Source organism: Squalius cephalus, assembly GCF_949319135.1.
Source record: "Squalius cephalus genome assembly, chromosome: 9".
NCBI classification, from domain to species: domain Eukaryota; kingdom Metazoa; phylum Chordata; class Actinopteri; order Cypriniformes; family Leuciscidae; genus Squalius; species Squalius cephalus.
The window spans coordinates 19,748,674-19,763,184 of record NC_137130.1 but is presented as its reverse complement, the minus strand read 5'-3'; the positions used below and the strand labels follow the sequence as shown (position 1 = coordinate 19,763,184).

At 37.5% G+C, this 14,511-nt stretch overlaps 2 protein-coding genes across 2 annotated transcripts; one reads left to right on the top strand and one right to left on the bottom strand.

Moving 5' to 3' along the window:
• The first annotated feature begins 439 nt into the window (after window positions 1-439).
• Window positions 440-5,585, top strand: dhrs12 (dehydrogenase/reductase (SDR family) member 12). Its single transcript, XM_079881608.1, has 10 exons — window positions 440-777; window positions 910-1,043; window positions 1,247-1,329; window positions 1,418-1,510; window positions 1,779-1,860; window positions 2,091-2,152; window positions 2,727-2,831; window positions 3,253-3,343; window positions 3,436-3,573; window positions 4,042-5,585. The coding sequence occupies exons 1-10, from the start codon at window positions 722-724 to the stop codon at window positions 4,152-4,154; spliced, it is 957 nt and encodes a 318-aa protein (XP_079737734.1). The 5' UTR covers window positions 440-721; the 3' UTR covers window positions 4,155-5,585.
• On the bottom strand, window positions 4,966-14,425 carry wdfy2 (WD repeat and FYVE domain containing 2). The gene is made up of 12 exons (XM_079881607.1): window positions 14,034-14,425; window positions 11,193-11,260; window positions 10,772-10,845; window positions 10,561-10,615; window positions 9,608-9,758; window positions 9,050-9,162; window positions 8,295-8,421; window positions 8,107-8,212; window positions 7,867-7,968; window positions 6,839-6,969; window positions 6,652-6,760; window positions 4,966-6,552 (listed from the first exon to the last, which is right to left on the bottom strand). Exons 1-12 carry the CDS (start codon window positions 14,165-14,167, stop codon window positions 6,523-6,525), a joined length of 1,200 nt encoding a protein of 399 aa, XP_079737733.1. The 5' UTR covers window positions 14,168-14,425; the 3' UTR covers window positions 4,966-6,522.
• Between the last annotated feature and the right edge of the window lie 86 nt (window positions 14,426-14,511).

Genomic DNA, 14,511 nt, shown 5'->3' with positions numbered 1-14,511 from the left:
CACTCAACTTGGCCTAAAAAAATACGACGCCAGTGTGTGGTGGAACTTGAATCTAATAATTTATGTTTTTCATTTATGTTTTAAAACTTTTTCAAATAAGCGCACAAAACTAACTTTTTTTTCATTGAGCAAAGAACACGTTTATCGTTTTATGAAGTATAAGCCAGGCTCTGAGGATTCTGCGCAAGTGCGCATGCGTATTGTAACCGCGCGTACAAAACGGCTCTGAACCAAGGTTGCCAAAGGCCAATCAAAAATACCTCTAAACTAGCCCAACTGAAAACATGACACTCCCATACCTAAAATACACATTTACAGTCACTGTTTGTTATGCACACAATTTGAACTTGAAAATCGCTATAGTAATCATTAACATATTTTGTTTTCATAAAGGAGCTCACAGAGGCTCAAATGCTAGCGTCCCTCCCTTACCAAACTCATAATAGGACAGTTTTATCATGAGTAGAATATAAAATATTTACAAGCATTTCAGGCGAATATTTTTTTTGCAATCAATGTCAACCTCGCGGCAAGTTTGATATTGCGTTGCAAAACCGCGGAATTGGCAACCCAGCGTTACAACACGTTCAACATGTGATCTGTTATTAAACGCTTCAGGGGCGGGGCTCTGATTACAAACGTGCTCGTGGTTTATGACACTGCTTTTTAGTGGAAACGAGTGAGATTGTACTTTTTTTTTTACAGTCTATGGATCGTACTCATGTCTCTCTACCGAAACACAGTTTGGTTCCTGAAGGGTCTTCAGGAATATACAAAGTAAGTCATAATCGGTCTGTCTAATTTCGCCTCAGCCTGCCCATCACTTTGACATATAAACGGGTATTTCCCTAATTTCACCATCGATAGTTTGTGCATTGCTCTAGTTAAAGTCCAGTTTACTGTCACCAGGGGCGGCTATGAGGCAGCGGAGAGGCGCTTCAGCGCGGCGGATCTGGAGGTGAGTGTGGGCGGCCGCTCGTTCATCATCACCGGAGCGAACAGTGGCATCGGGAAAGCCGCCGCCTACGAAATCGCTAAAAGAGGTGAGAACAAAAACAGAACGAAGACGACTGCCATTAACTTCTACTCTTTAATAACTGATCAACTGGGAAGATCTCGTACATTCTGTCACCTTTGTTATGACAATTGGACGGTTCAACAAAAGGCACACAACAGTGACTCCTACTGGCAAATGATGTTTAGTGCTACTAAAAACCACAGCAATTCAAAGTTCTTTTTTCTTCAGGTGGGACAGTACATATGTTGTGCAGAAATAAAGATCGTGCGGAGGAGGCAAGAAAAGAGATCGTGGAGCAAAGTAAAAATGAGGTAAATGTTATGCTTTAAATCATTATTTCACATGCGTCTGAAATGAAAGCAGTGAACTCTGGTCTGAGTTTGTCTCGTGTGCTTTCAGAATGTCCATGTTCACCTAGTTGACATGTCCAGCCCCCGGAAAGTGTGGGAGTTTGCCATTGGATTCTCTCAGAAACACAATCTACATGCTTTGGTAAATGGTTTTAATTTGGACATATCAACGTATCATAATAAGCTAAAGCAATAAGTCACAAGAGGCTGAGTGCATAGCAAAATCACTGTATTGCACAGGGATATTGCTATTATAATGTGACGACTACAGCACTGTTATAAAATGGCGTGACAACTCTTAGTCTGAACTATCCATTTTACAGTGTACAACAAAACATGTGTGATCTGTACATTGTCATGCTGTCTCCACTTGTGATTTATTGTACTTGTAATGTGATTTATTACCATAGATCAATAATGCGGGTTGCATGGTCAACCAGAGAGAACTGACTGAGGATGGTCTGGAGAAAAACTTTGCGACAAACACACTTGGTAGGAAAGTTAATTCATGATTTTTCTGATCTGATATTGATAATATCTTAACATTCTTCCAATATGGACCACAAAGTATGAGCTCTTACTACTTATACTACTTTATAATACTGAGTTACAAAGGTCAGAGGCTATCCCTCCTGGTAGAGAATGTTTTTAGGGTCACCACTTAAAATCTAGAGATAAGATAAAAGAGACCAGATGGCACACTGATCTTGTTTGTTTTGCAGGGACTTATATTCTGACGACAGCACTGATTCCTACACTGAAGAAGTCAGAGAATCCAAGAGTGGTGAGTGTGAAGAAATGCATCAGTTCTCCTGCCTCCTAATGAGTAGAGTAATAAACACACGCCGTTTGCAAACAGAGACCGTGCCACCATTTATCTCTGTTTCCAAACACATTTACACTTACACAAGTATGACTTTAGTGACATGGTGGCAACTTTATGAATGTTTCAACAGAATTTCCCTCAAACTTATTTATTATCATTATGGGTAACACTTTACAATAAGGTCTCATTTGTTGATATTAACTAACATGAACTAACAATGAGCAATATCTTTTTACAGCATTTATTAACCGTTATGATGTTAGTTAATAAAAATGTTTGTTAGTTCTCAGTGCATTAACTAATGTTAACAGATACAGCTTTTGCACTTAACAATGTATCATTAAATGCTGAGATTAACATTAACTGTGATTTAATAAATGCTGTAGAAGTATTTTTCATTGTTAGTTCATGTTAACTAATGTAGTTAACTAATGTTAACCAATGAAACCTTATTGTAAAGTGTTACAATTATTGTTTTTATTTTATTTTATAATTATTTTTTTATTTTATTATTCATTTTGTTTTATTACAGATCACTGTGTCATCTGGTGGGATGTTAGTTCAGAAGTTGAATGTAGAGGACCTTCAGCTTGAGAAAGGCACTTTTGACGGGACTATGGCTTATGCACAGAACAAGGTACTACTATAAATTATAAACTCAAATTGAAATCTGTCTGTTTTTTCTTCTTCTTCAGTAAAAACTTTGCATTGCATTTTTTTTAACTCTTATTATTACTTCCATAGTCCATAGACTACAAAACCATCATACTTTTGGTGCCTAACCATTCCAGTCAGTCAATCAATGATAAAAAATAAGTGGCACAAGACAACATGTTCCAGCAGCATCACCACTCTGCTTTTGTTACAATGACCATCATTTATTATTGTCACTGTGTAAGCTTTTTTACATCGTGCAGCCTGATTCACTGTCCTCATGTTATTTCTGAGTTTATGTTGATTTTTTTAATGGATTTAATATATTGTTTTGATGTTTTCAGTAAAAATAGTGTTAGTGTTAGCAAAAAAAATGTATTGGTGTAAACTGTGACCTTTCTCAGAGGCAACAGGTGATCATGACAGAGCAATTGGCAGCTCAGCACAAGGAAATCCACTTCTCATCCATGCACCCCGGCTGGGCAGACACCCCAGGTGGGCAGCGTGTTTACATCAGTTATATACAGTAAGATATTGTGCAACCTCAGTCGCTAAAATATTGTTTTGGGTTTGTGTTCTGTCCACAGCGGTACAGTCATCCATGCCAGATTTTCATGCGAAAATGAAGAATAAGCTCCGTACTGAAGCTCAGGGCGCTGACACAGTGGTGTGGCTGGCTATATCAGATGCTGCCAGCAAACAGCCCAGTGGCCTCTTCTTCCAAGGTCAAGCATCTTTATAAAGTGTGCAGTTATTTGTCATTTAGCAGCAGTGTTGGGGGTAACACAGCTAAACAGCACATTCAGATAAACAGCACATTTGTGCTTCTTTTTTTTTTCCTAAAGTAAGAGTGTTGAACTTTCTTCTCAGGTGTCATATAACTTTTGGTGTAAAAGAGCCTTTACATTTGCCAAAAACAGAACTTTTGTTTTTGTTATTATAAACCAAACAAGCAAGCCTAGACCAGGTTAGAAAAAGTAACTAAGTTACAAAATTAGTTACTTTTTAGGGAGTAACTTAATGTTGTAATGCATTACTTTTAAAAGTAATTTTACCCAGCACTGTTTAGCAGAAAGTGTGTGTTAGTTTGCTGTTCACATCTTTTGAATATGTCTTTATGTCTAGCAGACTAAAGATCTCTTTAACATGTAACTGAACTTTGACCTCTCTTCCACAAACTGATTCATCTGCAGACAGAAAAGCTGTTTCTACGCATCTGCCTCTGGCCTTCTCCAGGTCTTCTCCAGCTGAAGACCAGAAGCTGATGACCACGTTGGAGGAGCTCGCTATGAAATTCAAGTGTTAATCGGTTGAGTTATTGGCCGAATCATTCCTCACGGAGATTGTGATATTCATTCTTAATAATGGTTAGAATTGCAGAGATGTGAGAAGCTCATGATTTCTATACCAAAACAGGCTAACCAAAACAACCTAAAATGTATATTTAAAATATTTCAAACTTATTGTCCATTCTTCTGAACATATACACTCCTAAATATGTTTTATTATACTAGTTTAAGGCTAGAAACTAATACATGCACTTCTGCTTTTTGGAATGGCAATTGAATGACTTTCTTGATTTAAAAGTAAAATGGCATCTGTGGTTAACATTATTCAAATGTGTTTTCTATATAAATTGCACACAGTCATACCCCAAACATGAATTGTAAAGCTGTGAGTTTAACTACCACAAGGTTTTGAGTTTGCCTGCTTGATGAATTGGACAATTATTGCAGTCTGTAAAAAACAGATTATTTGATTCATAATCTAAAACTGCTGTTCCATAAAACCCCAAATTTTGAATTAGCCTCACAGGCTGGCCAAGAAACTGACATCAAACCTAAACAGGTGTCTGAGAACATGATATACAACACTACCCATAACTCGTACTCGCACTATCATAAAAATAGATGACTATGTTAACATGTTTCAAACTGAACAAATGTGAAGATGAACATATAAACAAATATTATAGATGTGTCTTTACCTCTTATACACATTTACAAATGTTTACAATTAACTAGCTAATTATTAACTAAAACTTACTGTACTTTTATGTCAATTTGTGGCTATTGCCGTGATTTTTAATAAAATATAAAAACAATGAATCTCTGTCTGAATCTTTTAGGCAAATCATTATTTATTTACATTTTTTATTAACAATTATGAGCTTTACATTAGACTTTCTTATCAAAACAACTGATCAAATCATGTTTATGCAGGATTTGAAATTATTCATATTCATAGAACCATTACAAACAAAAAGAATCTGACTATCATGTGACAAAAAAATAAGGGCTTTTAATTCAAGGTGAACAAAAACTTCACTCCCATTACTTACATCACTGTTCAAAAGTTTGGGGTCAGTAAGATTTTCTTTAATTCATACTTTTATTCCGCAATAACACATTAAAATAATCAACAGTGACTGCAAATACATTTGTAATTTTACAAATAAAAAAATAAATGCTGTTATTTTGCTCACAGAATCCTGAAAATAAATGCATCAGTTTCCACAAAATATTGAGCAGCACAACTGTCAACGCTGATCTTTTTCTTTTTCTTTTTTACCTGAATACCAAATCAGCATATTCAAATGATTTCTGAAGGATCATGTGACACTGAAGACTGGAGTGACTGCAAATTCAGCTTTGCCATCAGAAATAAATTACATTTTAAAATATATACAAATAGAATAAATGCAGCCTTTGTGAGCATAAGAGACTTCCTTCAAAAACATTCAAAAAAACTTGCTGACCCCAAACTACAACGGTATACTTTAAAATGAACCAGTTTTCATTTTAGTCAAATGAGTCCTTTTCAAAAACACTAACCTCGCCATAACCATTCAGCTGTAGTGTTTCACATATTGTGGCTTTTACAGTGACCTGTTAAAAATGCTCAAATGTCCATATTGTGTTATAGGACAGGACACTCACTTTGCAAGTCATTATGGAAGCCTTGCTTGATTTAACATACAGCAAAAACTGTGCCCGAGGAAAGATATCAAATTTCTCATTGCCAATGAAAGAATGAAATGCCGTGAATGTTTCTTACAGTAATGAGATGTCTATGAAACATCAGCTTTAATCAAACCAAACACAATATTATTACACTAAAGCATTACTGAATTTTACCCTGTATAAACAACAACGCCTGTGATTATGTGTATGTTTAATTCTCCTATTAAATTTACTGGTGTAAAAATATCAGTAAGATTAAGTGCTTACATTTAAAGAGTCAAGATTAACAGATCATGACCAAGAGTCAATAGCAGACAGTATTTTCCCTTGCCAAAACCACTGATTGATGTGCAGTAAAGGCACTTGAATATAAAAACAGTTCCAGCATGCTTTGATGCAATATCAGGAGGATTCATTTGTGTTTGGGATAAGACATAAGATGATGAAATATATTTCACAGACAACATAACATTAGATCATGTCAATATATAAACAACTAGAACTAAGCAGATTTAGACTGGACAGTATTTACACGTTTGTTTCCATAACCCACGTGCACATGCACAAATACATACAAATGCACATGCTCAGTTTAAACCATCAGTTAAATCTCATGATATCCTTGAGTTTTTCCACCATGAGATGAAGCTGCCCATGGAAAGGGACCTGAACTCTGAACGTTCTCCATGGTTCAGGATCAGAAGATGATTCTCATGATACCACTGGAGTCATGTCCCATAGCTGCATGTAAACACACCACAGATTTTAGAATGATTTCAATCTCCAGCCACAATTTATTAAACAGCACACTCACACTCTTGTGTGAGAACAGTGACCGACCTTGATGACTTTGTCTGTCCCGGAGGTGAGGAGCCAGCCTCTGGTTGGTTCATACTGCATATGTATGATGCTGTGCTTACTGTCATGGAACGTTGCAGTGGGCGCCCGTCTGGACAAGAAGAAAGCTTTGGGTGATCCTATCATTTGAGACAGTCAAAACATTGAAGACAATCAAAATTTGACTTACTCCTCATCTGTAATGGAGTCGTGACAACTGTCACAAACCCGCACTTCAAACTCAAATCCCATGAGAGGAATCGTGGAACGTTTAGAGGAGCACTTTCCACAAACGGCCTGGCCACACTTCCTGCAGTGATGCTGGGAAAGAGAGCAAAATCAAGCTGCTTCAAATTATATTAAAGATTTGGCTGAATAAAGTACTGCAAACAATCATCAAACTAAACCAGGAAAAACTTAATATGAGATATATTTTCTGAAAACTATTCTTCATGCATTTACAGTCCTCAGGTACATTTATTTTATGCTAAAATATTTTTAAACTTAATTACAAATTTGTATTTTAAAACTTGTTTTAATACATATTTTTAAACTATGCAATACACACTAATGTTCAAAAGTTTTGGTAAATAAATAAAACATTCAATTGCTTTGCATTCAATTAATTTAAAGTGACAGTAAAGACATTTATACTGTTACAAAAGATTTCTATTTCAAACAAATGCTGTTCTTTTTAACTTTCCATCAAATAATCCTGAAAAAAAAAATCATTGATTCTACAAAGATTTCAAGCTGCACAACTACATTGATAATAATAAGAAATGTTTCTTGAGCAGCAAATCAGCATATTAAAATGTTTTCTGAAGGATCATGTGACACTGAAGACTGAAGTAATGATGCTGAAAATTCAACATTGCCATCACAGGAATATATTACATCTTAAAATATATAAAAATAATTTTTTTTTTATTGATTTTACACAAGATCATTGTTTTCATATATTTTTATTCATTTATTCAAATAAACGTGGCCTCGTGAGCATAAGAAACTTTCTTCAAAAACATGAAAAACAATCTTTTAAACAGTAGTGCATATTCTATAAAAGTCTTTAGATTTTCAAATAAATCTATCTTGTTTTAAAGATGTTTAGATTTTTTGTTTAAGATTTTGCTATATTGATTAAAATGATTATTATTATCTTATTTTTATTTATTTATATTTTTTACCATGTACAATCTATGTTTTTATGTGCAGTACCTGCCGGAGACCAATTTTCTTACTGTCCCACATCTGTTTGAAATTCCAGAAGAACGGCTGTTCACACTTCTGGCACGAGTCACTGTCAAGCCACTCCGGGGTCTGAGATAAAGAACAGATGAGGACATGCTGAAACTATGTAAACAGACATATGTAACTAACATAAATATCACACATCCTGTTGACAGAGACAATCCCTTTTGTCCTAGATGATACTTTCTAGCTCTACATCTCTCTCACCTCTTGTCGTGTGACGTCCATGTTCCAGATAACTATTCCTCCATCTGAGCCACAGGAAATGAGCTGACGAGTGTGAGGAGCGTAACACAAGCCCTGCACTTTATCACTGTCACACACACAGACACAAATATTAGGACATGACACCCATGCTTTCTTAAGTACATGACAACAATTTATCCATGTCCTACTTGTGTCCCTGTAGTTCAATGGCTGTGCCCTTGCGGCCTCCAATGTCCCACATGATGATTGAATGATCCGAACTTCCAGAGAATAAAACCCTTTGCACAGGATCCCAAGACAGGGACGTAACATTGCCTGCACACATTCAGGGTCAATGTTAAAAGATTCAATAAGATGTACATTTACAGTGTGCAAGGTTAGTTACAGTGCAAGTAATGGGATACTTCTTTCCATTATACAATATTATGTGGATGTATGCATGAAGATTAGTATATTTTGTATATCCTGTGGTTATGAGGACTTGAAGGCTTCTTAAAGGGGGACATGATGATATTTCTGTTACTCTGGCACAGTATTGTCATCCAGACCACCAGGGGCCGCCATCCACAAAAGAATGACTGGAGGTAGTCATTCACCCTTGGTACACTGAGGACTTGTTTGTTGGTTAATTTGCTTATTTGTACTGACCAACTGCTTTCCTTTCATGCCATGTTAATTAGTTATATTGGTAATAGGCAACCATTTATCATGTTGCTTGTTTTCATGCTACCACTTTTTTCTGCTTTCTGCAGTTTATGTTTGTACTTGAAGCCCAATAAAGTATTTACTTTATTTTCTTGCTTGAAGTGCTCGAGATGTGTGAATGAATCTCTACACTTCAACTGACCAGCAAATGGCAAAATGTGTCTGGGCTAATGTTGAAAGATTGTGCTGACACCTGTGAAAAGTGTGTCTATTTGTAAAGTGCTGTTTGTGGAAGCACCTGTGTGGCCTTTAAAGGTGGTAACAAGGCTGCAGTTGTCCTGCTCCAGCTTCAGGATTGTCACTTGTCCGGAAAGATCTCCAACGAAGGCATGTCTGGTCTCCACATCAAATCTTACACAGATCGTCAAGAAGCCCACACTATAAAATTTCAGAACCCCTCCTGAATCTCTTCTTATCTATTAATCGGATGGTCAAAATAATAGTGAGACATTTCTCATGTTCCACAGACCATTTTGGAACACCATGAGGGTGGGTACATGATGACAGAATTTTCAATTTGGGCAAAGTATCCTTTATCTAGTTATATTTGTAATATAAATGACACATAATTGGTGCTTTTGTTGTTTTGATTTCAAGCAGAAAAAACAAGCAATAATTTAAGGAAGCTTATTTCCTTATAAAGCAAAAGTAAATTCAACCAAATCAAGTCTTTCATCAGAAGACAGCACAAACTGAAAATAGTAACAGTGACTGACTTGTGACTGCTCATATTTTATAAAGACGGAATAAAAACTTCTGAGATATTTCATATCTGAAGTGGCGTAAGAATGGATACTGCAGTCCAGAAACCCATGCTGTGGTCCTGTACGTGCCCAGCTGCTGTCCGCTCTCTGAGCAGTGCCATGTAAAGCTCTTGTCCTGACCTGTGCTTAGAACCCACTCCATCTCTAAGACGAACAGCACCACAGTCACGACACCCTGATGAGCTAACACAAACAAAAGACAAAACACAATAAGCAAAGCAGGAAGGGAGCACTTTACCACATTAAAAAAAATGACAGGGAATTATGCTCTCACATATATTATTAATAATACAGCAGAAAGTCACATAACATCAGAGATTGAATTTCAGTAACGAACCAGCGGACTACAACCAAAGCACTTATTATACTTCACTCTGTGTGTTTACTTCATTAATGTTTTCATTTATCTGTGTTGAGAGCATTACTTAATGCCTTGCGTTTTAAAAAAGGTTAGTTAGCTGTTTCACAATAATGTCATTCTAGGCCATAATGACACACTGTGATTGAAAGCTGATTGTTCAGAGTATGTACTGAATAATAAAGTTGCCCTGCATATATATTGGTTTCTACAGAACTGACCTGACTACAATTATGTACATGGCTATTAAAGGATTAGTCGTCTATTGTTCTTTGGTTGCTGTTATATGAATGGAACCGGAATATGAATCATCTGTATGTTTTAGAATAACATCCAAAAAGACACCAAGTGTATATATATTGTATTGTATTGTATTGTATAGTGTTTTGTTGGTCATACAACGAAATTCAGTGGGATCCACAGAGGAAAGTAAGTCATACAGGTTTGGAACAACATGAGGGTGAGTAAATGATGACAGACTTTTCATTTTTGGGTGAACTATCCATTTAAAGATTAAAATAATTAAAAAAAATCTAATCCCCAAAATGACCAGATGCTTTACTAATTAGGCCTTTTTGCACGTTCATATGATTTAAGTTAAGAAAACAAACTAGATTTGTGACTCACCCTGATATGTTCGCGCAGGAGTCATCTGGTTGTAGTCCTCCGATAGGACAAACTCCTGGAAAGAGAAACTCCTGGCTTAATGAAGCTTAGGAATGTATCTTACAACCTGCTAGTGACATTTACAGCTACATAGAAAACAGGTTTGTGTAAGAATACTGCAGCAGTGCCACTTATAATGTGGTTGACGATAATAAATGTTTAACGAACATACCGATACTGTGCCATTTTCCAACCCTACAGAGATCCTCCTTGTCTCTGGGTTAAATGACATACATGAACAAGCCACTGCAACATAAGAAAGACAATGAATATGAGTTCCTTCTATCCTACAAAATCCATTGATCGCCATTCAACTATAAACATAAACCCTCTACTGAGAGTCAGTGACCTCTTAGCCATAGTCTGCAATAGTTAACTAGAAAGCAAGCAAAACCGTGACATCATTGCTGAGAAATAAAACTGCTGTCTGAACATGAACACAAGCAGAAGTTCATGCCCACACTGGTTTCACTTCACCTTTTTACTTTGATAGTAAAATTCCTGAAGTTATATGGTTGCATGTCCCATAATGTTGAGATCTATGTAGCTGTATTGGCTCTCAGAAAGCTGCCCAGGAACTGTGTTGAACTCACCAGGCATTGTGTGATAGACACTGGGCCAGTACTGACCACTGTCCCTCTTCAGCCACACACGGATTGTCCTAAAAATGATAACAAGCAAGCAACTATATAAATAATCTTGATCATAAAATTTTGTATATTTAGCAGAACCTTACTTACCAACATGACATGCAATACAGTGCACAAATTACCCGGACGGACAGTTAAGAACACGTCGCTGGCTAAGATAAGTCCTAATCACCTTAATCGCCAGACACAATAAGACTTCAAACTAAATTTGGTTGCCAAGTAAAAAAAAAAAAAAACATAGCCAGGGTCAGGATTGCCAAAATCATTGGTGTTTCTTAAGTTTAGTTACTTTTTAAATAAAAAAGATATAAGAAAATAGAAAATATGAAAAAAATTGGCTGTCAAATTCAGTAACGTTACTCCAGTTTAAACTAAACAGTTAAACACACACACACACACACACACACACACACACACACACACACACACACACACACACACATACATACATATACAGTGAGGAAAATAAGTATTTGAACACCCTGCTTTTTTGCAAGTTCTCCCACTTGGAAATCATGGAGGGGTCTGAAATTGTCATCGTAGGTGCATGTCGACTGTGAGAGACATAATCTAAAAAAAAAATCCAGAAATCACAATATATGATTTTTTACCTATTTCTTTGTATGATACAGCTGCAAATAAGTATTTGAACACCTGTCTATCAGCTAGAATTCTGACCCTCAAAGACCTGTTAGTCTGCCTTTAAAATGTCCACCTCCACTCCATTTATTATCCTAAATTAGATGCACCTGTTTGAGGTCGTTAGCTGCATAAAGACACCTGTCCACCCCATACAATCAGTAAGAATCCAACTACTAACATGGCCAAGACCAAAGAGCTGTCCAAAGACACTAGAGACAAAATTGTACACCTCCACAAGGCTGGAAAGGGCTATAGGGAAATTGCCAAGCAGCTTGGTGAAAAAAGGTCCACTGTTGGAGCAATCATTAGAAAATGGAAAAAGCTAAACATGACTGTCAATCTCCCTCGGACTGGGGCTCCATGCAAGATCTCACCTCGTGGGGTCTCAATGATCCTAAGAAAGGTGAGAAATCAGCCCAGAACTACACGGGAGGAGCTGGTCAATGACCTGAAAAGAGCTGGGACCACCGTTTCCAAGGTTACTGTTGGTAATACACTAAGACGTCATGGTTTGAAATCATGCATGGCACGGAAGGTTCCCCTGCTTAAACCAGCACATGTCAAGGCCCGTATTAAGTTTGCCAATGACCATTTGGATGATCCAGAGGAGTCATGGGAGAAAGTCATGTGGTCAGATGAGACCAAAATATAACTTTTTGGTCATAATTCCACTAAACGTGTTTGGAGGAAGAAGAATGATGAGTACCATCCCAAGAACACCATCCCTACTGTGAAGCATGGGGGTGGTAGCATCATGCTTTGGGGGTGTTTTTCTGCACATGGGACAGGGCGACTGCACTGTATTAAGGAGAGGATGACCGGAGCCATGTATTGCGAGATTTTGGGGAACAACCTCCTTCCCTCAGTTAGAGCATTGAAGATGGGTCGAGGCTGGGTCTTCCAACATGACAATGACCCGAAGCACACAGCCAGGATAACCAAGGAGTGGCTCTGTAAGAAGCATATCAAGGTTCTGGTGTGGCCTAGCCAGTCTCCAGACCTAAACCCAATAGAGAATCTTTGGAGGGAGCTCAAACTCCGTGTTTCTCAGCGACAGCCCAGAAACCTGACTGATCTAGAGAAGATCTGTGTGGAGGAGTGGGCCAAAATCCCTCCTGCAGTGTGTGCAAACCTGGTGAAAAACTACAGGAAACGTTTGACCTCTGTAATTGCAAACAAAGGCTACTGTACCAAATATTAACATTGATTTTCTCAGGTGTTCAAATACTTATTTGCAGCTGTATCATACAAATAAATAGTTGTGATTTCTGGATTTTTTTTTTTTAGATTATGTCTCTCACAGTGGACATGCACCTACGATGACAATTTCAGACCCCTCCATGATTTCTAAGTGGGAGAACTTGCAAAATAGCAGGGTGTTCAAATACTTATTTTCCTCACTGTATATATAGGACTAAATGATGAATGACTATATAAATTATGTATGTTTTTTTATATATATATAGTCATTCATCATTTATATGGTCATTAATCATTTTTACACTTTATTAATAATTACCCTTCTTATTGAAAACGAGACTGACAGCAACGTCCATCGTTCACAAACAAAATGTTTCGTTCGGCCAGTTCGTTCACGAAAGATGTCGCTCCGAATCTTTATGTAATTCAAATCAGCGATTTTTTTTTTTTTTTTTTTTTTTTTTCCCCCAGTTAGGGCTTTCTGATCATTTCTGTCAGTCTTTAAATTGGCAGGAAAAGGTAGTCACGCGCTTCAAATGGGTCACAAAATCGTTCTCTTAAAAGATTCTCTCAAATACACCGATTCGCCCACGAACGATACGCCACTCAGAAAAAGATCCGCAGGGGAATGATCGGCAAATATACGCGCAAACGGAGATCATCGATAGCCGCAGGTTAAATGAGCTGAACGTGTTTGCATATTACAGCCTCTTTATTATCCTCCATTTGTACTCCCTCTATGACAAGCATATTCTTTAGTTTATCGTTTATTCAACCAGAAGAAAAAAAATCGACCATACAGGACACATGTATTTTATGTTGCAATGTATTATTGTGTCAGTGCTGCTTATAAGATTATTGTATACATGACGTGTTTTGCGTATATTCTGCATTGCAATTCTAGTAATTGTTTCGGGTTTCTAATACACGCGTGCTGCTGACCTGTCTTGAGATACGCTGATAACCCCGTCCTCTTTGGGGATGATCACAGCCGTATTCACCACGTCTTGGAAACCCTCGATCTTACTCAACAGGACGGGCTTTCGCGTCTGCGGACGGGGAATCTCTGCCGCCATGGCGCTGTAGTTTCTCCGTCACCTGAATCCTCCTCTCTCGGCTGCATAACACGCTGAGCGCAGGTCGACTATTAGACCTGCAGCACGGTGAAGTGTGACGAGCGGGGGTGCTGCAGGTCAGCTGATTACCTCTCACACAATTTTCTGTTTAGTGAAACACGATCTCTATGCCATGTCATCTGAATACATAAGCGTGTTGTTCTCGCTCTCTGCCCGTGTAACCAGACGATCCGACTTTTGAATGAATCACAGATGTATGCGTTTGCGATGTGCAGTGTTGACTCTGACGAATACCAAATGCGTAGAGCAGGAAGTTGAACTTCATTCTTTTTTTTTTCCACTTC

Excerpts from the sequence above, each read along its gene's own strand:
- dhrs12 (XM_079881608.1), top strand. The coding sequence starts at position 722 with ATGTCTCTCTACCGAAACACAGTTTGGTTCCTGAAGGGTCTTCAGGAA. Across the intron at positions 1,861-2,090 it reads CTTTGCGACAAACACACTTG|GGACTTATATTCTGACGACA; the intron begins GTAGGAAAGTTA and ends TTTGTTTTGCAG. Across the intron at positions 3,344-3,435 it reads CGGCTGGGCAGACACCCCAG|CGGTACAGTCATCCATGCCA; the intron begins GTGGGCAGCGTG and ends TTCTGTCCACAG.
- wdfy2 (XM_079881607.1), bottom strand. The coding sequence starts at position 14,167 with ATGGCGGCAGAGATTCCCCGTCCGCAGACGCGAAAGCCCGTCCTGTTG. Across the intron at positions 8,422-9,049 it reads CACCTTTAAAGGCCACACAG|GCAATGTTACGTCCCTGTCT; the intron begins GTGCTTCCACAA and ends GAATGTGTGCAG. Across the intron at positions 6,553-6,651 it reads GGACAGACAAAGTCATCAAG|CTATGGGACATGACTCCAGT; the intron begins GTCGGTCACTGT and ends GTTTACATGCAG.